Genomic DNA, 27714 nt, shown 5'->3' with positions numbered 1-27714 from the left:
TCGCATAAGAAAGGTGCAAACTTTTGGTAGTTCGCACCTTTCTCATGCGAACATTCCGGCCGCAGTAAAATCAGCCACGGTCTGATCACTTAGAATCGAAGGGACGGCACCGACTGAAACGAAAAACCAGAAACTCAGATGAAATAAAGAAGATTAACATCAAAAAAGGGATTCCTCAGAGCAACTGGGAAAAGTGCTAAGATTTACTATCGATAACTCGAAGCAAAAGAAGGTGATCAAATCTAAACAACAAGAGGGGGAGAACGAGGAAGATTGGGTCTGGCTGGCAGGAGCACTCTCAAGACCCCAAAACCAATAGATTGAAGGGAAGGATAAGCCAGAGGATTTATGCATCGCATCATGGAACACAAGAGGTTTTAAATCGCTGTTTGCAGGAAAAGAGAGTTTGCCTAGACAATATGATATACTGTGCCTACTGGAAACCTGGATGAGATCTAAACCAGCTTGTGAGGGGTATGAAATATACCTCAATCCAGCAAGGAACGGTACAAAAGGAAGACCCTTTTGCAGCCTCTTGACCATGATCAAGATAGATAGTGGGCCTAAGGTAGTTGGATACTCTAACCCTAATCCTTTCGTACAAATAGTAAAATTGAAGAAATGTGTTGAGAAGCAGGAAATTGAGATATTATTAATCAAAACATACTGGAGCGTGAAGATGTGTGAAAGTAGAAAATACATTCAATCCATAATTCAACAGGTGGATGAGTCAATGATAGAAAGTAAGAATCAACATACTATGATCTGTGGTGATCTAAATATCAAATTATTGGATGAAAGGGGGAAACCAAAAACAGAGATACTCCTAGAGGGGAGAGCGCAAAGTTGGGTGAAAGAGATGAAGCAGCGAGATCTGATTATGTTAAATGGGCAAACAAGTGGAGATAGACATGGAGCTAGTACATGGGGTAGAGGCTCTTGTCGATCGTGCCTAGACTACTGATTTGTATTGGAAAATGTTCTACATCTGGTCAAGAAATTTTAAGTAAGGAGCCAAAAAATAAGTGATCACGATTTGCTGGCTATTACATTAGAATTACCCACAAGAAGAAAAGAAACAAAAAGGTAGGCCCAGTGGAATTAACCTGTGGGAAAAACAAGTTAAGATTAAAATAAACGGACATCCCAAGTCTGGTATCAAGATTTGAACATCATGTGAAAGAAAACCCACAGGGGGTAGAATATGGATGGCTACTAAAAGAGTTTGTAGTAAGAAAAGAGGCAGGTGGAAAAATATCAATGGCTAAGAAGCATGCGTGTGATTACGACTTGATGATAAGAAGAAAAATTATAGAGACGAATTGAGAAAGTTAAAAAAGGAAATTGCCCCGATATACCTGATAAGATAAGGAAATGCAAACAAGTCTATAAGAATTGGAATAATGCTATTAGGGCAAAGCGAGCACAAGGGGATGCAGAAGAAATGCTAAAAGCAGCGTGCTCAAATAATGCAAGGAACTTGTGTGACATTATCAATAATGGAGGCAACTTGCAAACCGCATTTATGATGGGACAGCTATCAGAGGAACGTTGAATAGAACATTACACAGTCCTGTTTAGTAAGAAACGAGAAACTAGTAATAAGCAGATACAAAGAGAAAATAAATACTCGTCCCTCGAATTTGATGGACTGAAATACGATGGATGATTGGGAAATTGAGCTCATCAAGGGTGGCTGGCCCTCCATCATCTTGATGAGAGGCAATTGTAGTGCCGATCTTCAAAAAAGGCAATTGTGGAGAGCCCAGGAACTACACGCCAATCGCCCTATTAGACTCAGTAGGCAAAATATTCGCTTCCATCTTGTTGTGAGATTTGAAGGCATGGGCAGCAAAGGTGGATCAGCTAGACCACGGGCAAACAGGCTTTATAAGAGGGGTCGGAACATCTCTAAATCTATTCATCCTGAATCTAATAAAGCATAGAGCACTGGAAGTGAAGACAAAGACCTACCTAAGCTTCATAGATTTGGAGCAAGTGTTCAATGGAATCAATTGCAAACGCTCGTGGGCAAAATTAGGGAGATGGAAATGCCCCTTGGATCTATTTGAAGCCTTGCAAGCTCTTTATACAAACACCTCTATACAGGTGAGACTGTTAGAAGATGGAACGCTATCGGAAAAAAATCGAAACATACGTGGGAATAAAACAAGGCTGTACGCTTGCTCCATTTCTATTCAGCCTATATGTCGGACCTGAAAGAATTTCAAAGGAATATTAGAGCTTTCCCCCCCAAAGATGAAATCAGGAGAAATACTGTGGATACTCTACGCCAATTATCTGGTCTTCATTGACCAGATGCCGATCAGCTTACAAAGGAGACTGGATGCCTTCAATGATTACTTAAAAGCAAATGGGATGAAGGCAAATGTGGGAAAATCAAAAATCTTTATGACAACGGCTCTATGTAAACAAAAAGCATCTTTCATCTGGAGAATAGACAACCAAAAGCTGTAAATTGTAAACTCCATGATCTATCTAGGAGTAATGATCAATACAAATCTAGATTAAAAAGGCCAATATCTGATGCTAAAAGAGAAACTCAAGAAACTAATAAATCAGGGTAAAGTCTTACATAGACAGTACGGAAGATTCTGAATGGTACCCATCATGACCTTTTATAAACAAAAGGTAGTACCTATCCTGACATACGCAGTGGAAGCACTGATAAACATATGTTGGAGAGTCTGGGTAGTCCTAAAGGGAACCTTCTGGAGGAAGGTCCTGAAACTGCCAAATGCATTAGCAGGAAGCGCACTAAGATATCAGCTAAGGCTACAATCCGTGACATTGGTGGTACTCTGGAAAACCAAATCTCTATACAGGAAATGTGTGGTGGAGTGCAGGCCAGCATCCTTTGATATTCTGAGTAAAGCAACTGAGGCGCAAGACAAAAGCTTGGCATGCTGGAAGTTGAGATGTAAAGAATATCTGGAGGCCTGTGACATCCCCCTTGATTGGCTAGTCTCGAACCAGAATAAGGTGAAAAAGCGATTGCAGAATACTGATTGGATAGAAACATTAGAAGTCAGAACTAAGGACAAATTGCGCCCGAGCTTAAAATGGGAACGGAAAGAATTAAACCAGCTACCTGGATACCTCAGAAAATGTCCTTCGGCACACTATAGAGACCTGCTAATGAGATGCAGATTAGTTTTCCATCTCATGATGTCATGTAAAACCCGCACAGAAACAAGAACAAGGTTCCTCGGAGATCAGGTCAAACTATTTTGGAAGAATGGTGGGGAAAAATGTTGATTGTTGATAAAATTGGACTAACTCTCGCAGCCCTAAAATTCATAGTGTATGTGTTGAAGGCGAAGGAGGTGGCAAGCCAATAGGCAACAAAATGGACGTCTAGTCCTCAAAGATAAAGTAAAAGTGACAATATTTTAAAAATTAATTTGTCAGAAGTAGTGAAATAGAAATTGTGAAATGTTAAAGTTTTTTTTTTCTTTGTATGCTAAAACCAAAACGAAAAAATAAGAACTTGCCCTTGGAACAGGGGCCTGCTTCCTCCTCCTGCTTCACCTCTGGGACAGATACTTCTCTCACCTTACCTCTGATTTACCACTGCTTCAAAGACCATCATCACTTTCTTTTTTATTGTTAAATTCGATTTGGTTGCAGATGACAACCTTTCAAATACAAGGAAACATTTCGCTCCAGTCCATTACATAATCTCAAAGGTTTCTATATAAATAAATTCATCCAATAGTTAAAAATACCACAGTAGATGAAAACAATTTTGCAACACAATTATAAAATACATTGAAACACATGGTTTTGAAGTACATTTATAAGTTATGTTGCTATAGTTATTCTTTGCTCTTGTTGTTATGCATTTACATTGATTCATCCACAGATGAAAAACAGACTTAAACATCACATCATTATACACATAATCAACTGTCCTTGTAAAATCACACGTTATATATACATTTCTAAACAAAATCTTGAAACATAATAATAAAATGCATTCTTAAAATGTTTAATTGTAATGATAGTTTGTGAATGTCATGGCTAGGCTACGTCTATATTTACAGGTGCAAAATATGCAAAGTGCATTATTTGAAATCGTTGCTTTAAGATGCTTCCGTCAGCCAGACCTGCTAAGCCTCTAACCAACCTCAGTTTTAGATGCAAGAGGTAGCATTTTGTGGCAAAATGTAAGGACATTTGTTTTGCATTAAATATCAGAGTCCGCATTTGATGAGGGGATAATATTATAAAATCACAAAAGAATGCATGAAAATGTTCTTTGCTCAAGTCAGATAGACTGTTGCATTCCACAAGCAAATGTTCTAAGGTCTCGATTTGAGTAGGTAGGCCACAGAATCTGCAGGCATTTTCGTTTCTCAGGTTTTTGGAGCAAGAGGCTAAAAGTGCTTTAGTGGGCCATAAGTTAAAGCGCAATCTCATTAAATGGGCACAATATTTCTGATCTGCGAATTTTCCAAGGTATATAGGTATTTGATGGACAGGTTTTATTATGAAATTTCCGTTAGTAAATATTTTGTACTGATTGCACTTGTCCTAGGTTGCGCCCCAGTGAAACTGCCACAATTTACTCTTTGCACGGTCGGTGTTAAGGATAAGTAATTTCTCTTCAATGTCAGCTTCCTTCATTGCTGTTATACAATGTGCTTTCCATGTTTTTGGTGATTTATCATGGTTTTCTTCTAAGGCAGACGCAAGTGCTGGTACTAGACTTAGTGAGAACGTTTTGTTCATGAAGCACTTTCTGTAAAGTGCTAGGGAATGCCAAGCTACAGTGGTACTAAGCGATACTAAACCTAGTTCATAGCGGATAATTTGAATAGGGGAACTTTTTGGTAACAATAATATCTTCTTCCAATAGAGGCCCTTAAGGTACTCCCATTTTGGGTGATCCTCTGGTAATTTGGCTTGAGCGCCATATATGATAATAGGGACAACACTCTGTTTATAAAAGTTTATAATAGGCAACCAGGAGAATTTGCCATACTTCCGATGTACTAGGATGGCTTGAGAAGTCATGGTTTGCATTTTATATTTGATTTCTCTTTTGTACGGCATGTCATGTGTATTATCATTAATGTTTTGCTCTATAAATCTGAATTTGTGGATTATATCTAATTTTTGTATTCCTATTGACCATTTAAAGGTATGTTTATTCCTGCCTTTACCTAGGGACATTATCAGAATATTTGATTTTTATTTATTAACCATTGGAGAATTAGCCAAAGCATAGTTTTCCAAGGCACTCAGTTTTCTCTGTAGTCCTATTGATGTCTTGTCTAGTAAAACAAGATCATCTGCATAGTGGAGCCAGGTCACAGGGGATTATCCATCTTTGGGCAGAAATGATCTAATTGCTTGCAGATGTATGTTCAAATTCTTGATGTAAAAGTTGAATAGTGTTGAAGCTAAGATACATCCCTGTTTCAAGCCTCAATATGTAGGGATAGGCTGAGACAATAGGCCCTTTTGGTTTAACTTTAATTGAATAAAGGTATTGGAATAGAATAGGTAGAGCAAGTTAAATGGGAAGTTATCTCAAAGATGTTATTGTCCCGATCGTTCGGGCATGTATTTTTAAGCATACTGTAATCGATCTTTAAAATGTTTCCTATGCATCTTACTTTAGTTTTCCTCCCTTTTGCACATGCGAAAACAGCGGGTTGGGCTCTGCTATCTTGTGCTAATCTTATCCGTTGATCCATCGCCCTAAGTTCAAGTGCGCTCGCGGCACTAAATCATATCACCCGCCCCTGAAGCTGAAATCACTAGACGCTTACGCGCCTTGTCACAACGCCAATGCACGTCTTGTGTCAACGTTCTCTGTGCCCAAGCTATTGACGTGTCTCCATGGAAATGCCAGGATGCTTCTTTCCTCAACAAGTATAAACAGACCCCTTCTGAGCAGACAACGTTGCTTTTTCAATCGTTTCACTGTATTTAGTGTTGCTCGCCCGTGACTCGTTTCTGCTCTGTTCAGCTATCTTCCTAGTACGAAGCCATGCAAACAGGTACTTACACTAGCAGAACTGAGGTACTTTAGTTTTATTTTAATATTTGTCATATAATGGCAACAATACAGCCCTACCAGTACGAGCCTGAGTATTCCGAAGAGGAACTAATGGAAAGAGAAGGCAGAAACGATGGGGATTCGGACGATAGTTGGGAAGATGAATCACCGGAGCATGAGCCTGAGCCTAGTCGCATGGAAGATCTTTCCACTTGGTATACCTGCAATTGTTGGAAGATCATGCCAACCTAGGTGGATAACTGCTGCTGCCAAGAAAACTCTGGATGCTAAGCCTACATAGTCGAAGAAGACACACCAAAGCTATGCGTTACCGAGCTGCATGACTTCAGGGCAGCCTGCCTTTAAAAGGTCTGTGTTGAGTATAATGATGGTGCTTATACATGAACTTCGCCCAACTGTTCGCCCTTGCAATCCAAGTAACGAATAAGTATACTCTAGATGTGATGGAATTTTGACCACTGAGACGACTAACATTTCATGTTGTTCTCCTGCATTGACGTAACTTCGATCGATCACTGACAAATGAGTTTAGTATGTAAATTGAATACATTTCTCTTGCTTATTGCAAATCAGAGTGTTCATGATTTACGTTTCTTTCACTTTCAACTAAAAAACATTTCTCTATGGCCCAAACTGTTCTGGCTCGAGTGGGTGTTCACTTTTGTAATCTGTCTGTACTTGAAAGCCCAAGTACATTTTTCCAGAAAGTTACTTTTATAAGGGCAACTATGCCATAGAATTTAGGATGCATTTTCGACTAAGGTGTTACACTTATCTGGTTCATTCAATAAACAATTTTGTTTTTCTTTCACAGGTGGTACAGGCTGGTGGCCTACCATTCGTTTACATGGTGGCTTTATGGGAGGCTTGGATTCCGCGTTGGACGAGTAATACACGCCTGTGTCGTTCGAGCCATTCGCGCCAAATTCTCCAGTGACAGTGGACATTACAGGGGATTTTCACACACTGTGCTGCAACCACAAGTATACAATTTGTAGCTTGTTTGTGCCATCAATATCACCAAACTAAATAAAATACAAATGAGCATATACGAATAGTTGTTTGAATTTTTCAGTGAGTCAAGAACACACTCAATCGTCTATGAGGGTCATGAAAGAATGGTTGGTGCCCTTTTGCGCTTCCAGTAGTGGGTGGGTGGAAATGGTCATTATGCCAAACACCATGTAAAACTCAAAGGGATCCTCCAGACTCCCCTCTTCAAGACCCCGCCCCTGCAATCAACATAAGTTTGTGTCGCATCAGCAGTGTTCGTGGCCTTTTGCGCATGCCTCATGCCACCCCCCTCCAGTATCAATGACAGTTCACACCTATGATCGTGCACTCCCAGGGGGGGGTGGGTGGGTACACTCAAGTTGCCAAATACCATTTACACTTCAAAGCGATCTTCCGCACGGTAACCATTGTTCACATCGCCTTCCCAGACCAGTGTCTCCAGACCCCTCTTCAAGTCCATCCATCCCCCTCCCTCTCTCCCCAGCATCGATGGCAGTTCGCACCGAAGACCATGCGCTTGCAAGGCAGCTAGGTGGGTGTGGACGCTCAAGGTGCCACAAACTGTGGAAATGCTAGCCTCTGTGTAGCATTGAAAATATAAATTACGCATCATACAAAATTATGCAGACTCTGTTTTTGTGTTGGCAATAAAAGTCTGTGGCTTTTATTAAACATAGCAATAATAAACCAAACAAGATTACTGTGTTTATATCAAAAATCAACAGGTGTGCGGCGTTATCATGGTTCTGAACTTTTTGGGCTCTTGGACCGTGAAACAGGAACTGGCCCTCCTTGGCTCACAAAATGCCCCCATTGTGGGATCTCAGGTCCACGTGTTGGGGACCTACATTTTGTCTGGTGAGCACTCTTGCGCTTGCTGGCAGCTTCCTTCCAGGCCCATGCCGCCACACCCGAGTGGGTCCAGGGCCACTCGGGTTCACCCAAAAGACCCTTGCTCTCCTAAAGATCTTTTTGCACACCCTTGTTGCTAGTATGTTTAAAATCCCTGAATGGAATAATTCCATCCCATTTACTGATAGGTGTGTTCCATTTTTGTGGAAATACTCTGGGTCCGGATAGACTACTCCCACAGAATGTGGTAGTTTGCTTCTTGACTCTTCGGTCCACATTCCTGTCCTACCCACAAAGGAATGCCCCATGATACATGCTGATTTGTAGGGTTTCTCTTATCTGTTAAAAGATATTCCTTATGTTAGCTCTGGTTTTATACATCTTGTGAAACAATGTGATTTCCAAACTCCTATCTTGTTCACTACTTGTGTCCACATGCCTCCACGCCATGCTCATGTTGCTGCGACTATACTCAAAGAATGCGTCTCATATTCTGTGATATCCGTTGTCCACATGGCCAGGCCAGACCCAGAGTCTCCTGACTAGTTTGTTTCTGGGTCAAATGGAAACGTGGCACACAGTTCGAAGTCGCTATTCATTCCTTTTCGGACACCGTTTGAATATTACCCAAAGGTGAGTATTGTATTTTGATGAAAAGATGATGTAAATTGTGCATTTAAAAAATATATATATTCAGCAACAGTGTTCACTACTACTAGCCGGATATTGAAGTAACTCATCAGACTGGCCCACATGGGCCCAAAAAGTTGGCCACTTTCATTTAAAAAATGACACACACAAACATTTTGTGTATGAGGTTCAACCATGGCCCTATTGCCCTATATGCAGTTTGAGCAGGCCTATGCCTGTGCGCTCGCAAGGGGAATGGATGGATGGATGGATGGATGGATGGATGGATGGATGGATGGATGGATGGATGGATGGATGGGTGGGTGGATATGGTAGATGTGAAACATTGGCATCAAGGCTGAGTGGGTGTCAACAAACACGTTGCACATTCACATACACACCCACTTTTTTAAGCCTTTATAAACACCTTGACATTTACCAGTAGAACATCTCTGAGATCGACAACATATACTATCATTGAGCTACCTGTTCCCTTGAAGCCTGTTCCATGGCTACTTTTTCCAGTGCTTGCTGAATCGGCTCATTTGTTCGTCCAAGTAGGGGTAGGTCATCTATTTGCTTCTCTATGTTCATCGATCTCTGCTCCAAAGGTTTCTATTGATTTCCACCTAATTTACTGAGTATTCTAATGTTCATTTATCTCAAAGACTTCACCATTGTCGAATGTTTGATGTATTTTGATCTCGGTAAATAGCACATTGCATCACTGTGCATTCTAATAGAATGGAATGTTTCATGGTCCATGTTTGCAAGCATGTTTTCTTTTGATGCTTGAAAGTTCATTCAACAGACGAGTAACACATTACGATTTGCGGTATAACAATCAATTCTGTAAGAAAGTTATCGCTGTGTTCATTCGACTAGTTTACACAGGTTCTATTTCTTTATTTAAAGGAAACTTTACAGACAAAGCTGTGTAATAATTGCTTTATCCACATTCATACAGTATTATTTGTAATAATTAATTATATTTTTGTATACAGATCTTACAGACTTTTCAAGAATGCCTTCATGTATCTTTATCGGTTGCCCTTCTGTGAGCCATTACAAAACTTAGGGCACAGTCCTGCATACATTCCTGAAGGATATTAATTTAATAAAAAGATGGATTACAAATTGCGGTTTTCCAGTGGACGATATTGAAAGCAGAGCCCGCCTCTGCAGTCTGAACTTTATCAACGACATGTATGAACAATCAAAGTACACAAAAAAGCATCGACCCAGAATTCTTCGTAAATTGCTTCCAAATGCAATTTCGACTCAATTTCGGCACACGCTGGGTCAGGTGAGTAGTGGACGATGAATTTGTTATGTTTGTTGGTATGTAGGATGATGGTCTGTACAAATAAGTATTCTCTATGATCTCTCGATTTATTTAAAGTAGTGTATTGAAAAGTTAACTTCATGAACGGTTTAGAGTGTTTAGTGTTTATTTCCATCAAAGTTGTATTACTCAAGTTTCCATAGTTACCATATTCACGAGAATGTTAAAATGTTTCACTTTAGTATACTTTATCTATCCCCACTTTCGGGAGCCTCTAATAAATCAGTGTAATGTGACCCTCAGTAAAAACCTCCATAGTGCCCTTTAAAAGTTGCATAATGTTTTCGAAATGTGTTGGTTGACATGTCCTTCTTTACGTAGAGCACACTGATCGAAGCACAGACACTCACCAGTGACGAAACCACTTACAAGTTTTGTATCCCAATGGCGAGTAACTATATTGTATTAGTATTTTATGTGCGAATTAACTATGTGCATCTGTTATGCTTGGAATTTCAACATATTGAAATGATTATGCATAGTATTGGTAATTTACATTTGTGTATGGGTGTCTCTCTGTATGTGCCATTGTCTGTATCTCATTTTTCTGTTCATTTTGCTTTTTCTTCCGTATTTAAACTAGTACTATGTTATTGGGGGATGCTGGAACTACGACAATCACCTCCTCCTTGGCAACAGGTCCAGAGTATGAGGTATGCGTACTTACATTTCCCTTGCTAGAATGAAAGTAAATCCTACAAAGGATATACTTTGCGACTGAAATGCAGGTAACCTTGCACTGTTTCAAAGTTTTCCGATTTTGGTTCTAACGTTACACTTCCTCCCTAATTCAGAATAGATTACAAAGGAAACATTACAAAGCAAACTACTTTTGAAGGCCATATTATAATCACTATGTTTTACAGGGTGATCTCTGATCAAGTCCATGTGTCATCTCGTAAGGTTATCAGGTCGAATCTGAAATGTATATTATGACCAAATCACGTACACTATTTTCAAGGGTATGTTCATATGAATGTTCTATTTGTGTTCCAACAACCAAACTTATAGTCTATGGTTTCGTATTAATTTTAAACTAATTTGTGAGGAAGTGCTCTGTGCGATGAAAGATTTAAATTTTCAGTATGATTGACTTTTTTTTTTAATGATTATTATATTCAAGGAATGTACTCAAGTTATGGAATTAGAAGAGGCACATGGACCAGAGGTATGCATAACCTAATGTGAAATACAATTTGGTATCACATTGCATTAGGAATACATTTTTATAATGTTGTAATATTTTCAAGTCGGTTCTGTTTGTAGATATGGACATATGTTTGTTTGAGTGGAAATTAAATTTGCTTAATTTAAACCATATACAAATGCTCTTTTTTTAAAGCTTGATGTTGCGGTCGGCAAAGAGAAGGCCACGGTTTCGAAGCGAATTAAGAAAACAAGGGTAAAGAACAAACCAGTTTGTTTTGGCAAAGTTTTTATTGGATGTTTTAGTCATATGTTTTTAGTTGGAAAATCATATCTTATGTATGTGTGCTATACATTGAGCATGTTTTTCTATAAATCTGATAGTGGCCCAGAAGGAAGAGGAGTATAAAAACTCAGACCACAACTGAAACCAAAGATGTCGCTTGCCAAACGGATTTCACAATGGAGCAACTACCAGAGGAGGCACAGTGTGGTACAGTCAATATTCAGACTTGTGATGCATATGTCCAGTGGCCGGAAAATGAATGGACTCTCAGCTGCGAAAAGTACAAAGTTACCATGGACCATTGCTATTTTGTGCAAACTCTCCCCGATGAAACTGAAGACGATGAAGATGCATTGCTGCATTGCAATTGCTTGCAGACTCTTTGACACAATCTACACCCTCTAAAAATGTTCTACCCAACAAACATTCAATGTTACCTGTTTCTCCAATTCACGCGGAAAGATCACAGCCTGAAATAACAGAGGCTTACGCTTCTACGCAATTGACTGATGAATTTGCTCAAGATCTCGCCTTCAGTTTGCCTAGTTTGGGGGAATTGTCCACCAACGTCGAGTCGCAAAACACCAGGCCAGCTGTGTCCACCTCCATAATAAATGTTCATGGTCTGCTCAACCGATGCTCGGCAAAGTGCCTGCTGGAAATGTACTTTGTTCAGCGGCTTTTCTGTTCAGCGGATCGACTTTCAGTAAGATTTCCAGTTTTCTGTCAATTTGTGGGACTTGAGTTCCGCGTTAAAACCCAACGCTACAAATATCAGAAGGAATTCTTATTCCCTGCTATTAGTCATGCCTGGAAACTCGAACAGATGTCAATGGACAGTACATTCTATGGCAAATGTTTCAGGCTAGCTGGCGACAGACAGTGTGACAGTCCAAGACATGGAAAGTAAAAAATAATGGTGAGTTTAGTCATCATGCTGGTGTCTGAATGTACATCGTCTGTGGCCATGGAGAAACATAGTTTCATTAAATTCATCGAACATCTGTAATCCAGGGGAATGCAAATAGACCTGAGACCCATTGACAGGCATGTTTCAATAGCCAAGGCCATGCGAGAGCAGTTTCCACAGATTCGGCATCAATTTGATGTGTGGCACGTTGCCAAATCAATAATAAAATTACAGCTGCTGGTAAAAAAAAGGGTTTGGTAAACCTTTTAAAGTGGTATCAGTCTATCAGCAACCTTCTTTGGTGGAGCTCCAAAACTTGCGATGGATCTTTAGAAATTCTACTTCAAAAATGGTGTTCATTAATGCATCATTGTTCCAACGTACACTCATGGACAGAAAACCAACATTTCCACATATGTGCACATGGACCATTATCGAAGGAGCAGGAACGCAAGAAGAAGTGTTTGGTGCCATGTTTCCCCTCCACACAAAGCACTTGAGAAGATTGTGTACGATAAAACGCTTTCAAGAGACCTGAAGGGACTCACAGAATTCTGTCATCCTGGAGATTTGGAGGTGTTCCATAATATTTGCCTAAAGTACAGGCCCAAAAGGTTGCATTTCGGCATAGACGGTATGGAGGTCAGAACAAGACTAGCTGTACTTTTGCACGAGAAGGTTGGGAGGGAACAAGCGAAAACTGCAGGAACATTCAGGATGCTTCATTACCTCATGGCCTTTATAAAACGAGGCAAACAATGGGGTAGGGGGGCCAAGCCAGTATAGAAGGAAATGGATTTTGAATTTGTGAAAAATCTGACATTAATTTTTTTGGCCATGCATACTCATGGAATGGATCCTGATTTTGTTCCCATGACACATACACTGCCACAAAACATTGCAAACAAACTTTGTCCTCCAAAACCGGAAATTGTTGAAAGGCTGACTCCCAGATTTAAATAATTTGTAGCTGTCTTCATAATCTGTTCACAATAACATTTTAGATATGTTCCCCAATGTTTGGACATTGTACAGAAACAATCAAATGCAATTACACTTGCAATTTCAATGCTAGATAATGTATTACAAAGTATTTATTTACGCCAATATAATAAGGTTTATGATGCAATAATGTATATCTTTTACCTTTCCTTCATTTATGTTACTTATACCACATCAGTGCTGCACTGCCCATTTGGGTGGGAGAAAGATTGCTATGCAAATGGATATTTACCATCTGTGAAAGATACACTGACACTTGATGTCTGTAAAACCCTCTGCTAGACCCAAACCCCATACACACATGTAATCCATGGCACTTGCGCTGATGGCCTCTGTTTGGTAAGAATTTCATAGTAATGATAAATCTTCCTGACCCGTGTCAACCCCAGAACTTCCAGAACGTTTTGCTTTATTGGTGGATTATTTTTTCTTATACCCGTGTGAGTGGGAACCTTTTTCCACACTCACAGAATATTTTACTCTTTTGATGGGTGTGATTTGTTGGGCTCTCCATAGCTCTCCATAGTGTATTTTCAAATGTATCCTCTTTGACAACTTTTTGGCAATAAGTGCATGTTGTTGCTAGGTTGAGTGCTGGGTTGATAATGAGTATCCCCTATCTCATTATAAATAAATGTAACATTTATGTTACACGGACAAACTTACCATTAATGGCTGGTGGCAGTCATTTGTTTAACACTTTGACTAATGTGAAAGGCTTACCTAGACTTCATTAGAGGATTCAAACTTTCTATACATTATAAGAAATTATGTTCTCACCTTTCTGCAAGGTATATAAAAGGTTAGTTTACTTACCTTAGAAATGTTCTGCCATTCTGAAAAGTATATATAAGGTTATTTTGCTCACCTGAAAATTAATTGTGCCTCTTCCACAAAAGTAATGCTGTTGATTTTACTTTATTATTCATGTAAGGATAATTGTATAAGTGTCCCCCAACTGAGTTTTGCTTCCCCTGACTTGCTGTTAGCCTGTCCAGAAAAAGTCTGCATTAGATGTTATCTACATTGAATAACATTGGGTCATTCATACAGTGTAACACTGGGTTTTGCTATCCATGGTCTGTTTTAGACAGACACAAAAAGAGTCTTAAGTTACACCTGCCTTTCAGTTGCTTATAGGATTGGTTTTACTTACCTTGAGTGTAACTGTGTTATCCTAAAATAAGTTGAACTTATTGCTTCCCTTAGTCTGTGAACTGAAAAGCAACTATAATTGAATATTACATTACAAGGTCCAACTCCCCTAGAATAACTGTTATCCTGAATCAGAGTTCTAGGTTTATACTGTGCCTAGTATATGAGTATCACTAGATCAGAAAAACATTTTGTCCATTTAATTAGACTATATGATTTCTTGCTGAGCATCACGGTACAATTGATAAGTTCTACTACCCTGGTATTAATGAAAGTAATGTAAAAGTAACTATTGGTGTTCACTTCCCAAGAACTCCTGTTAGGTGTTCCAAATAAGGCTATATGCTTTGGTCTATGTAACTTCAGAAATAGTGTTCTGTTTTTATAAATGTGACGCAAGGGGCTGCCCAGGGATGGTCTGCTATGACCAGGAGGACAATCAATCAGGACGGGGGTGGGATGGCTGGGAGGTGGGAGGGAGAGGGAACGAGGAAGTAGCTGCAAGGGTTGGGAGGAGGGAGCACAAATGCTCGAAGCATCACACAAACAGCACAATAAAAGTTATGGGGGCACTGAGGCCAATGCTTCTCTTAGCAGCAGGGTCTGAATGCAGGCCACACAGGCAAGCTACTCTCTCCAGCAACGCCGACAAAGTGATCTTGGAGGCGTTTCGGGAATAAAAATGTATTCCAAGGCCACTCTCCACCTGCGCCAGGCCAACGCGTATGCCATGTTGGCGGCTGTCAACCAGAAACTATGGCGGGAAGAGATTGCCGATTTCTCCCTACTCACAGCCAGGCATGCTTCAAGGCTATGCTGGCTGAGGCCAGAATAGTGGCACAAGACATAATGGAGTCCACGGTGGCCCACATTGACACTTCAGGTCGTGCCATTTGTATTGCCACTGACATGAGAAGGATGGCTTAGCTAAGGGTGACAAAATTCAATCCAGATGTGCAGGAATGTATACCAGACCTTCCTTTTGAGGGGGAGGCCTTTTCCATTCGACAAAGGATGAGGAACTCAATAAGAAAAAGAATAGCTCACAGACAGCAAAATCTTTATCTATCCTCACCCAAGTCCACCCCTAAGACCTACAGCCAAACGCACCAGCACTCGGACAAGGGTCGGTCCTTCCGAGGCTTCCAGGAGAGACGGTCCAGGCAACTGGGCAGATCCACTAGCCAGCACAAGGCGGTTAACAAGGGTTTTTTCCAGTGCCCCTGCTCAGCCCCAGCCTCCAAGGGGAAATAATTGTGACAGACCTATGCTGATCCACGAGTCTCTGGTGGGGGCAGGCTTGCTCGTCACATACACCGCTGGTGTACAAAGTTCACGGACCCTTAGATCCTCTCAGTAGTATCCATGGGCTTCTGGCTTCCCGTTTCTCCTTCTCCACCTTCCTACCCTTCGCTCCCGCAGATTGGTACAGCAACTCTATTGTAAGAAATATGCTTGCTAGTAGCGACCCAGGCAGTAGAGGAAATCCCAGCCTCGTAGCGGGGCATGGGCTTCTATTCACACATTGTTCGCCATACACAAAAAGAACCAGGCTGGCCTCAGAGTTGTTAGACCCTTCCACCTTGAACCTTTCCCTTCCCCTCCAAAAGTTCAAGATGGTTGCCTCAGCCTTCCTAGCAGAGACGTTGTGTGCAGGATATTGGATGTGCTCCATGGATCTGAAGGATGCCTACCTACACGTCCCGATCTGGAAACCCCATTGGTCCTTCCTGAGTTTCAGGATCATGGGTTTTCACTTTCAACACAGGGTTCTACCCTTTGGACTAATTTCCGCCCCCAAGGTCTTTACAAGGCCGATGAACGCAGTGGCAGCCCTACTCGAGTTACAGGGCCTTCACATTGAATCCATATCTAGATGACTGGCTAGTCATGGCGAGGTCTCCGGAGGTGGTCCAGCATACGGCCTCCGCCCTCATGGATACACTGTACGACCTGGAATTTTCGATCAATCTCAAAAAGTTGCAGTTGGTGCCCACAGAGAGTTTGACCTTCCTGGGCCTTTTCTGGAACACAAGCTCCGAGAGGATCTTCCCTTCAGCTGACAAGATCGCAGTTATCAAGAGGGCCACTGGGCATTTTCTCAGCAGAGCACTGACCTCGGCATGGTGGTACCAACACCTCCTGGGAGTCATGGACGCATGTCTCCTTGCAGTGCCGCATACAAGGCTCAAAATGAGGTGATTACAGCTACTCTTCTCAGCCTCCTGGAAACAGGAGAAGGGTTATCAGGCGGAGCAGGTCAGCATACCACAGCATCTCCACCAGCGTCTAGTCTGGTGGAGTACAGACAACCTGTGGACAGGCAGGCCCTTCCGGCAACCAGAGCCTCAGGTCACTATTACCACAGACATCATCTACAGCAGGGTTTGTCATTAAGCATGGGATTACGGATTTCACTGACACAGTTCACGAGGTGGGTCATCAGCACTTGAATAGTGATAAATGAAAGCACTGGTATTGACCTTTATCCTAATGGCGGGTTCCTTTTTTCCGCCGTAGGTTTTGAAAAGTACATAGGAACACATGTTCTGGAACCAATGGTAGCATCTGCCCTGAAGATGGACTGAGCGATAGTCCGAAACGAGTGGGCAACAAACTAATTACATAGAGTTGGTACCTTTTGGGATTGATAAACCTCAACCAGTCGAACTTTTGTAGTTACATTGATGAACTGATACACAAGGTCCTTGGGACTACAGGACCCCACACCAATAACCCTCCAAAAGAAGCGAGTTGTATTGTGATATTTTAAAATTGTTTTTTTGAATTACGGCAGTGTACCTTCCTTGGTAAACACTAATTGGGGAATTGGTTCATTATATAAAACGTGTAGTTATATTCATTGTCCTAATTTACCTTCAAAAATTATTGTTTAATGTCCTCTTTGAAATCTGACAATATCAGTAAAAGGTTGTTTTTTCCTTTCGCGAACAAATGGTCTTTTTGAATGTTGCTATTAGAATGATGTGAATTTCATAAGCTACGCTAACTACTAGCCAAACGAACACACGGGGAAGTTTTTCATCTCCCATTTGGAGTGCACTGTGGGCAGGCAGGTAGCAATACATGTCTCTTTCTCTCCACTATTACCACAGACTCATCCCTAGAGGGTTGGGGAGCTAACCTGTACAGCTGTGGTGTCCATGGAGTATGGTCGCATCAGGAGCAGTTGACGCACATCAACTTGCTCAAATTGATGGCTATCTGACTTGCTCTCAAAGCCTTCCTACCATTGATCAACAGCAAGGCGATTCTCATTCAAACAGGCAGCTCCACCAGCATGTATTACATTAACAAGCAGGGTGGCACCAGGTCCCCTCCCCTCTGCAGACTGGCCATCAACATTTGGGAGTGGGCTCTGGGAAACATGCACCTGGCAGCAGTCCACCTCCCGGGGGAGTCCAACCTAGAGGCGGACAAGCTCAGCAGGCTGGGCGCGGACAACTACGAATGGCAGTTGAACGAGCCGGTCCTTCAGTGGATCTTCAACAGGTGGGGTAATTTGCAGGTGGACCTCTTTGAAACCAGGAGGTGCCCCTGGTTTGCCTGTTGGCTGGGGCGGGGCAGGGGTTTGCTGGGCGACGCAATGCAAATCCCTTGGACCAACATGAATTTGTACGATTTTCTCCCACTCCACTGGTGCACAGGGTCATCTGCAGGATCAGGGAGTCGCAGGACCTTGGGATCATCCTGATAGCTCAATGGTTAGCAGCAAGACCCTGGTTCTCGGAACTGCTCAGCCTGTCGGACCAGGCCCTGGTGCACCTTTCGCTGGGCCCAGCATACCTACTCTCTCAGCAGGGGGTACTGTTATTCACCCCTCCCTGCAGAAGTTAGCCCTTGCAGCGTGGTTCTTGAACAGGTCACTCTGAAGCATCTGCACCTCACAGGCTAATATGGCCATTACACAGGGCGCTAGGAGCGACGCTACCAGGAGCCAGTACAAAAACAAGTGGACCAGGTTTTGTCACTGGACGGAATCAAAGGAGGCTGATCCATTGACTTGCACGTTGGACGATGTGCTATCCTTCTCTGTGCACCTCGCACACTCAGGGGTGCAGGTAGACACATGCTGCATGTATCTGTCATCCATTGGAGCTTACAGGAACTCGGAAGAGGAGGTATTTTCATCCTCTAATCAGGTGGTTAAGAAGCACTTGTCAGGTCTGACCAGGCTGTATCCGCCTATCAAGAAACCACACCCGGTGTGGGACCTCAATGTTGTCCTGGGCGCCCTGGAACATAAACCATTCAAGCCTATGGCGTCTGCAGACATCACCATTAAGAAGGCCCTCCTAGTGGGCCTTACCTCGGCGTGCCGTATCAGTATGATTTAGGTGCTGGTGGCTTCAGAGCCGTATACTGCGTTTCATAAGGACAAGGTGGTGCTCAGAACTCATCCTGAATTCTTACCTAAGATTGTATCCTCCTTTCACCTAAATGAGGAGATGGTGTTACCGACTTTCTTCACAGACCCTAAGGATGACAGTCAGACGGTTTTTCACTGTCTGGATGTCAGACGTGAGCAAAGATACTACCTGGACAGAACCAAGAGCTTCCGCAAATCAGACACCCTCTTCGTCAGCTTTGGGGGGTCAAAACCTGGCTGACAGGCCTCCAAGGCTTCCATAGCAAGGTGGATGGTTACAGCCATCAAGGAGGCGTATGAAGGGCAGCACAAGCCTTTGCCAGCAAATATGCATGCCCACGCCTTCAGAGCTAATGCCGCGGCGGTTGTGTTCCAAAGACACGTTCCATGGCAGGTTACCAGCAAGGCGGCTACATGGGCTACTCCCTCTGCCTTCTGCAAGCACTACTGCTTGGATGCCAGCTCCAGGTCGGATGCGGCATTTGGTCAGGCAGTGTTAAGGAACTTGTTTTCTTAAGAGGGGCAACTCTCCACTCTGGGGCTACATTCAGTTGTAATCACCCATACAGTATGGAGGAAAGGGGATGGGACGTAGGAGTAATTATAAATTACTCATTGTAGTGACTAATGTACTCCTAGTCCATACCCTTTCCTCCATACGCCTCACCATCCTTCCCCTAATATAACTGGTGTCATTAGGCAATGTTAATATTGTCGACGCGTCAAAGGGGACTGAGGAGTGGCGCTAATGGGCGGTGTTATGGGAGCGCATGCTGCTAGGGCCGCGCACCCGTGCGCATCTAAATTTAAAGGGGAAGATGATTTTTCTTCACAGACCCTAAGGATGACAGTCAGACGGTTTTTCACTGTCTGGATGTCAGACGTGAGCAAAGATACTACCTGGACAGAACCAAGAGCTTCCGCAAATCAGACACCCTCTTCGTCAGCTTTGGGGGGTCAAAACCGAAGAAAAAAAGGTTCTGTCTCCCGTCCCTAGCGAGGGACGCCCATTGAGTATGGAGGAAAGGGGACTATGGACTAGGAGTACGTTAGTCACTACGGTGAGTAACTTATCATTTATTAATTAAATGTTCTTTAATTTTTATAAAAAAACGAGGGTGCCTTTATAAGTTAAGCCTTTTAATTGCAAACTTGTTTGAATTGGACCATTTTTACATGATTATGCATTGTGTTTAATGTAAAAAGATACCCTTTCTCTAGAAGAAAAATGAACGCTTTTCACATGTTTTGACTTTCCCTTTGGTGTGGTAAATTGTGTGTTGCAGCAGGGAAAAAAGAGAGAGGTAGTGTTTTGTTAAACAAAATCATACCTGGAAGCGACTTTGCTGTTGCCAAGGCTAGCTAGCCCCGAGTCCCGACAGTCCCAACATTAGCATAGCCCCAGATCTTTTCCAGACCTAGCAACACCCCTGCAGGTCTCCAATATTCAACGCACAGAATAAAACGTTCCGTGTTTCCTGCCTGTTCACTATATTTGTTCATATTTTCTCAAACTATATGTATACTGTCCAAACACGAGAAGTGTTTAGCCTCTTGTCATGAGGAATGAGGCTTATTCTTGAGTGTCTGTGACCTTTTTATCAGGTATACTAGAGAGGCTGGTGTACGTTCGCTGGATCGCAAGTTTGGAGCCATTTGCCGGGCAGTTGCTGTGAAAGTAGCAGAAGGGCAGCATAAGGACACCAGGTCAGCCCGCCCAGAATCTGGTGAAGATGAAGGTTTGAACTTTTTTTGTTCCTTGAATTGTTAAATTTAAAATGCTGAAATCAAGTTGGTATTGCATCAGATTTGAGTCGTACTTGGGAATTTCATTTTTTCTAGAAAGGCTTTAATTGGCGTATGTGCATGACTTTTTTTAAACCATGTTTTCTAGATCAATCAATCACATGAGATTAGTATCTAAACTTGTTTGGATATTGATCATTCATTTTTACATTTTTAGATTAATGTGAACACTAGAAAGAAGCCTACTCTTTATTCACCATGTTTTATTCATTGCAGATATTGCATTTGTGCTACAGATTCAATATTCTCTTTAGCTACTGTGAGCTGTTAATTGATTGATACTAATGACACCTGTAAAAGTCTGTTTGTACATGGCCATAGCTGACATATTTACATATTTATAGACACATTTTACTTTTTCGGGAAATTTGCATCATTGTAGTGAGACTGGTCCTTTGAAAGGGGTCTCCCCGTTAATTTTGGGCAACAGGCATGAAGGGTCGCATATATGCTTATAAAGCACATTGTTTTGGGGGTTTTAACCTGTGTGCGACCCTTCTCTTAGTTATTTAGAACAAAATTACTTTTTTCTAGGTGCATCCTTGTGAATTTACATGTCCTTTTTGGCTATAGGCCCGGCCTTTTTGCAGCAGAGTATTTGAGTGCTAACCTCCAGCAGTTGTTTGTATATATGCCTATAACTTCTAAAACAAAAAAGATTACTTTGTTAGAAGAATAAATACTAGTGCTTTGGCTGAATACAGCCAAGCCAATTCAGTGGGCAGGTAAATAAATGTTTGCAGGATTATATCGGCTTTGTTGTTTACAATAGTGGCAGATCAATCATTGGGAAGTTTGTGTTATGAGGAAGCTCGGACTATAGCGTGGTCATTTGCAGTTATCAGTTTTCCCTAGAAGCGAAAGATACTTTGTTTTCCATTTGGCTGGAAAATCTGACCTTGTGACAGTATTCTTCCATTGTCCCTTTCTGCTAGTTGAGGGCGGGGGGGCGGCTAAACTTGGAATCTGAATCTGTTAATGAGGGAGAACATGTTAAAATGTCCATTTCCCTTTGGTTCTTACAGTCTGTTGCATCAGTTGACCAGTCCTAATTGTATCCTTCCCAATTTTGGGGCCTCATCCATCAGTAAATCCCAAAAATATCAAGTTTGCACATATGGGGAATTTCCAAAAACGCAATGTCAGCAACATAGAAGGACCATAGTGACTGGTGACATGCACGCACATGATAAAACAGGTATCCAGTTAAAATTTCGAATGCATCATTTCGAATGCATTAATGTCGTAAAAAAAAAAATATCAAATGTTTTTCGAATATATATATTTTTATTTTATAGTTTTTTTTGGGTTTAGTTAGTAAAAAAGTGTCAATAAAAAAAACGGGTAGTTGGGAGGGGAACCCTCCCCCCCCCCCAAAATATCTTTTTCCCCGACATTATTCATTCGACATTAAGGCATTCGAAATTATTACATTCGAAAATGTCACTATAAACCGATAAAACATTTTATGAGTCTGAAGTGTACAAGTCATCTTTTCCTCTTCCCATGGCATATCTGTATATTAATATTTCCTATCCTAAAATGAGCACTAATGATCCCACAATTAACTCATGTTTGGGAGGTGACATCTACTAGTTGATATATTCTTCAAAAAACATTAAGGGATTTTTTATGCTTATAATCTCAGCTAGAGGTGGCCATCCTATAAACATGCATTTAATACCAATTTCTACTTGAATTGAAACATTCAAGGTTGCATAAGCTGGTGACATAGCACAGTTAATCAACACAACTGCTAAAATGTGTGTCTAATCCTGTGATTAAAGCTCAGAATCTTTCATTGGAGGAGTTGCAAAACATTATTCGATTGAATGTAGTGCTTTCTATCAAAATGGTTAGAGGTCAGAACGATTTTTGAGAATGAAAAAGCAAGTAATGTTAGAGACAAAACAATTTAACAGTGACCAGTCATTTTTCTCTATGTAAAGTGACAACAGCTGATAAACAGCAAGGCCTGCTTAAAGACAATTATTGTAATATTTGACTTCTGTCGATGCAAGCAAAGTAAAAAGTCTTGTTTATTTATTCTGTATATGTATTAAGTGTACACAGGTGTATGTTTTCCTAAAGTCCATAATATAATTGACAGCCAAGAATTAAGTTTGCATTTCATTGTTTTGAAATAAAAAGAAATCTAAATGGAATGCCCCATGGATATGGAAAACTCGGTTTAGTTCCAAGTGAAAATATCCTTGAAAATATTTTCCGTAGGAACATCTGCATGACATACAAGTCAATATGAATTTGACAGCGCATTGTCTGAGCAAAACAGATGTACTCATAAATAGCTTGAGTCGTGATCCATTGCTTACAAATACAGAAATCGAATTGGCCGTTTAACCTTGAAGTAATAACTGACTATGTCTGGGTAAACCTGGCCAAGCAGAATCTATTGTTTTCGGCCTACCCCCAGTTCACTTGTAAGAGGCCTCAGAAATTAAAAGCATTCCATAAGTGTAAATGGCTTTTCAAAGCAAGCCCTGATGCAACAGATGTTTCTTTATTATAGATCACCAGATTCTCACGAAATAAACAATAATTTAAGAAGAATGAAGATTACCCGGGCTTGCAAATCAGGAAGTCTTGATTCTATTAAACACACAGAGGCGAGCATTATCCTTAAACTTCTTTAATGTCACTCTCCAGCAGCTCTACAAATCTTAAACTTTCATTTACAAAACTCAAAAATACTTTTTTTTTTTTTTTTTTAAACAAAAACCAAGTATGAAAACTCGAAGGAAAAACTCTATCCCACATGGGTCCTTTGCTGGTCCAGTATTTTTCCTTTCAAAACTCAACCAATCAGGACCTCTTTTCCTGCTACATGCCAGGTCCTTCCTAGGTCCTTTCCTCTTCTTTTTGATTAACATAACAGAACATTGAACAAGCAACATATACACTAAAATGGAACAGCATGCCCTAAAGGGCCAACTGAAACGCTGTTGTCCTATCGTTCCCTGATCCACGTCCGATAATCCTGCTTCTGTGCAGCACTCACACCAAACCCAGCTTCAAAGCGTCTTCTGGTCAGGGAGGGAAATATGCCAGTAAATTGCGCATCTGATAAACTCCCCTCTCGCTGGCATGACCTGGCCCACCACCTTGTGTATTTCTCTAGGCAGGATAATGCTCACCTCTGTGTCTTTAATAGAATCATTCTATGTCAAGACCGGAGGCAAGCATTTTGTTTGTTCAAAGCTCCTTGCTACTGTCATTGCCAATGTAGATACAGGTTTAAAATAAAGGGTACGAAACGTAGAGTCGCTTGACCAGTCGGCTGCCCTGAGAATGTCCTGCAAAGTCACTCCAACCGTGAATTCTCTTGACGCCATGGCTCTCCTGCCGGAACACACACCAAAAACCCTTAGTCCGACTGGCGATGCTGAATGTCACGCCATCTGGATAGAAAACCTTCCTGTCAATCTCTAATGCTCTGACATCTGACAGTCTGCTGTATGACATCGGGCAGAGCAACATGGCCAATTTGCCCGACAGTTATTTACCCGATAACTGGTCGTTATCTGGCCATCGGGAGAAGAAATCCAAGACTTTGTTGAAGTCCCACAGTGCGGTATACTTTGGGGCTGGTGGTCTAACCATCTTTACACCCTTGAGTAGCCTAACCACGGCTGGTTGTTTGCCTACGGGGGCGCCGTCCACGTGATCATATCCGGCAGAGATGGCTGACCTATACACTCCTATCGTCCAGAACGCTTTTCCTTCTTGTGACAGCAAAGCTAAGAAATTAAGAACCTGAACTACAGGGGCAGAAACGGGATGAACACATTGTTGTATGCACCAGGCTTCCTAACTCTGCCATGCAGTACCATATCTCCTGAAGGTGGAAGGGACCCAGGGCTCTCTGATAAATTCCTGGCATATTCCACCGTCGCCTGAAACTCTGCAAGCCAGGAGCCAGAGGCTCTGTGTCTGAATCAGAGGATGAGGTTGCCCTGCTGGATTGGTGAGAAAGTCCTCCTGGGATGGAATCATCCTCAGAAAATCTGAGGAAAGTTCAATCAGAAATGGAAACCACACTTGCGACTTCCAATCGGGCGCTATCGCTCCCACCTCCCCTCTCTCTATGCAGATCTTCTGGCCATCATAATAAATGGGGGAAGGCGTAGTGGGTAGAGCCTGTCCAATCTTGGAGAAACGCATGCGCACCCTGTGCTCCCGGTTTCAACCTCCAGCTGAAGTACCTGAGCAACTGCGCATTCAAGCAGGACTCTGTATGGAATGTACCCCACAGGTCCCAAATTGTCTGCAACGTCCTCCTTTCTATTTTCCAGTTGCTGGAGTCCCGCAGGTAATGCAAGTTCTAGTCTGCCACCACGTTCTGTGTTCCTAACAATATTGTGCCGTGATGGAGATCTGGCTGTCCAGGCAAAAGGGGCAAAAGTATTTTGCTAACTCTACCAACATTCTGGATCTGGTGCCCCCCCAGGTGGTTAATTTAGCGAACTGCCAATATGTTGTCCATCCTGAGGAGGGTGCAGCAATTCCCTCTATCCTTCATCAGAGCTCTGACAGCAAAGAAACCTGCCAGCAGCTCCAGACAGTTGATGTGCAGGTCTAACTCTGCCTGTGACCAACTCCCGCCAGTCTCTAGCTCACCGCACCTTGCGCCCCAACCTGATCTGCTTGCGTCTGATTCTATTATCAGGTCTGCGCGACGCTGACGATAGCGACCGTTCCATGCCTCCATATTGTTGCCACCATCTGAACTCCGATTTGGCCTCCCTGTCTTTTGGAATTGGCTGGTGATATCTCAACCCCCCTTGCAGGTGCCTGATCTTTAGTCCCTGCAATGCCCTGTAGTGCAACAGGCCCAGGAAAATCGCTTGTATCGAGGACGCTAGCAGACCCACTACTCTGGATAGGTTCTGAAGTCATATAACCTGCTTCCTGAGCACCCCCCTCAGCTCTTTCTTGATTGCTCTGAGCTTGGGCACGTGGAGCTCCGGCATCGCTTTCTGGGTGTCTGACAAACCCTAGGAACTCCATGCACTTGCTGGGGATGAGATCTTACTTTTCCCTTCTATCCTCATTTCCATTGTTTTGTCAATGACACACAGCTTTCCTTCAAACTTCCCTCTGCTTCCCCCTCTTCCTCCTCTCTCATCCCCAACTGTCCGCCATTCAGGCATGGTGTTCAGTGAATGATCTATGTCTCAATGCCAGTAAGACAGAGATCCTTCTTCATCGGGACATTGTGCCCTCTGTTCCTTCTACCCTTTGGCAACCCTCTTTGGGCCCTCTACACCCACCATCCTGTGAGGCCAAAAACCTCAGGGTCATCTTCGACTGCGCTCTCTCCTTCACCCCTCACATCATGGCCCTTACCAAAAAGTCCCACCTCCAGCTCCGTCTCCTCAGAGGTATTCTCCCTTTTCTCACCTTTCCCCAGAAGCTCAATATCTCCAGAGCTCTGGTCATTTCCAGGCTTGACTACCGTAACGGCCTCTTTCTCAATGTCCCTCTCTCCTCTCTTCGCCCCATCCACCTAATCCAGAATAAGTCTGGGGACCGTATCTCTCCATCCCTCCACTGGCTCCTAGTGGCTGCAAGGATCAAATTCAAGACCCTCTGCATCGTCCACAAGGCCTTCTGGCATCTGGTACCACGCTATCTTCAACATTCCCTCCCTAAATACACCCATGCTAGAGCTCTACGCTCATCTAATTCCAACTTTCTGATTGTCAAACGCTTGTCTAAGCAGAGTGGGGCAGATCTCTCTGCAGCTGCTGCCTCACTTTGGAACAGCCTCCCTGCCCCTCTCAGATTTGAGCCGGACCTCCTTAAATTCTGGAAACTGCTCAAAACTCTGCTCTTCTCTACCTCTTTCCCTCTTCCCCTTCCTTGCTAATCACCCCACTGCCGCTGTGACCGGTGGCCTGATCCTCATGAACTCCACAGGATCTCAGGCCTTTCCTCCCAGTCATTACCAACACCCTGCACCCCCTCCACTGCAGTGCCCTGCCATCCCCTACCTGGTGGCTCCACATAACACCCTTCAGAACTGCCGGTACCAGCACTTAGCATGAGGTGCTCCTCTTAGCACTTCCTGTAGTGGACCCTCGCCCAGCACTTGTCCACTCCTTTGCTCCCACTCTTCATCCCCCTCCGCTGCACTTCTCATCAATGCATTTGCACAGCTGAATACCACAAGGCCTAGTAGGACCACAACTGTATATATATTATTCTTGGTTTTTGCTTCTTGCCACTGTTATTATTTCCCCTGTACACTTCCCATTTAGTCTTGTGGGGCTTTGAAACACAGTCTTGTTGTAGAAAGGGCCTCACAAATGATTAATAAATACATAAATAAATAAAATAAATGTTAGAAATCCTAGAGGCATAAGCAAAGCTGTTGCCCGTTGTACGTGTTCCAACAGCTGTGCTCTGTCCTGCGCTAGGAAAATAATGTCACCCAGATACACGATCATTCTCAACCTTCTCGCTCAAATCGCTGTTGCAACAGACCTCATCCGCTTGGTAAATGGCCTAAGGGGCTGAAGACGGCTCCAAAGGCAGGCTTTTGAACTGCCACTTTTGTCCCTTCCAAAGAAAATGGAAAAAAGGCTGATACTCATCCGTGACTAGAATGGTGAGATGCGCATCCCCTCCATCTTGAAATGCTGGTATAACAGCCAACAGTTGACTCTCTTGAGGTTTATCACCAGCCTCACCTTCCCTTTCCTGTGAACCACGGACATATTCCTGTAGATTTCTCCCCCTGCGGAAAGCCTCTCTCTATAGTGCCTTTCAATCCGAGCTGCTTTAGCTCTACTTCTAGCAAACGCCTTTCTACCTCGGAAGATCGTACTGGCTGCAAGAGCTCGTTTTTAGTTGGTTCCCTACAAACTCCAGCCTGAACCGTGCTAAAGTCTGTAAAACCAAAGCATTGCTCAATAGTTTGAGCCAGTTTTCTAATGAAGAACTGGTCTCACCTGTTCCTGCACCTTGATGCTGGTAATAGCCTCTGCAAGCTCTGGACCCTCTTGCATGGGATGGGAAGGTGGTGTCCTGCTGCCTCATCTCCCAATACTGGGCTCTTGGCCCCTGAGGCCATCTCTGTAAGTAAAACCGACCGGTCGTGTGA

General features: G+C 42.6%; 1 protein-coding gene across 1 annotated transcript in view; it reads left to right on the top strand.

The window, feature by feature from the left end:
• LONP2 (lon peptidase 2, peroxisomal) overlaps window positions 1-27714 on the top strand; it is a 1695025-nt gene that overhangs the window by 1159497 nt on the left and 507814 nt on the right. Inside the window, exon 11 of the mRNA XM_069607050.1 lies at window positions 20388-20521. Coding sequence (XP_069463151.1) covers window positions 20388-20521 — 134 coding nt within the window. The remainder of the gene's footprint in view (window positions 1-20387; window positions 20522-27714) is intronic.

This window comes from Ambystoma mexicanum, chromosome 1p, assembly GCF_040938575.1.
Source record: "Ambystoma mexicanum isolate Mex_15411 chromosome 1p, UKY_AmexF1_1, whole genome shotgun sequence".
NCBI lineage: Eukaryota > Metazoa > Chordata > Amphibia > Caudata > Ambystomatidae > Ambystoma > Ambystoma mexicanum.
This window is presented reverse-complemented; position numbering and strand designations above follow the sequence as displayed.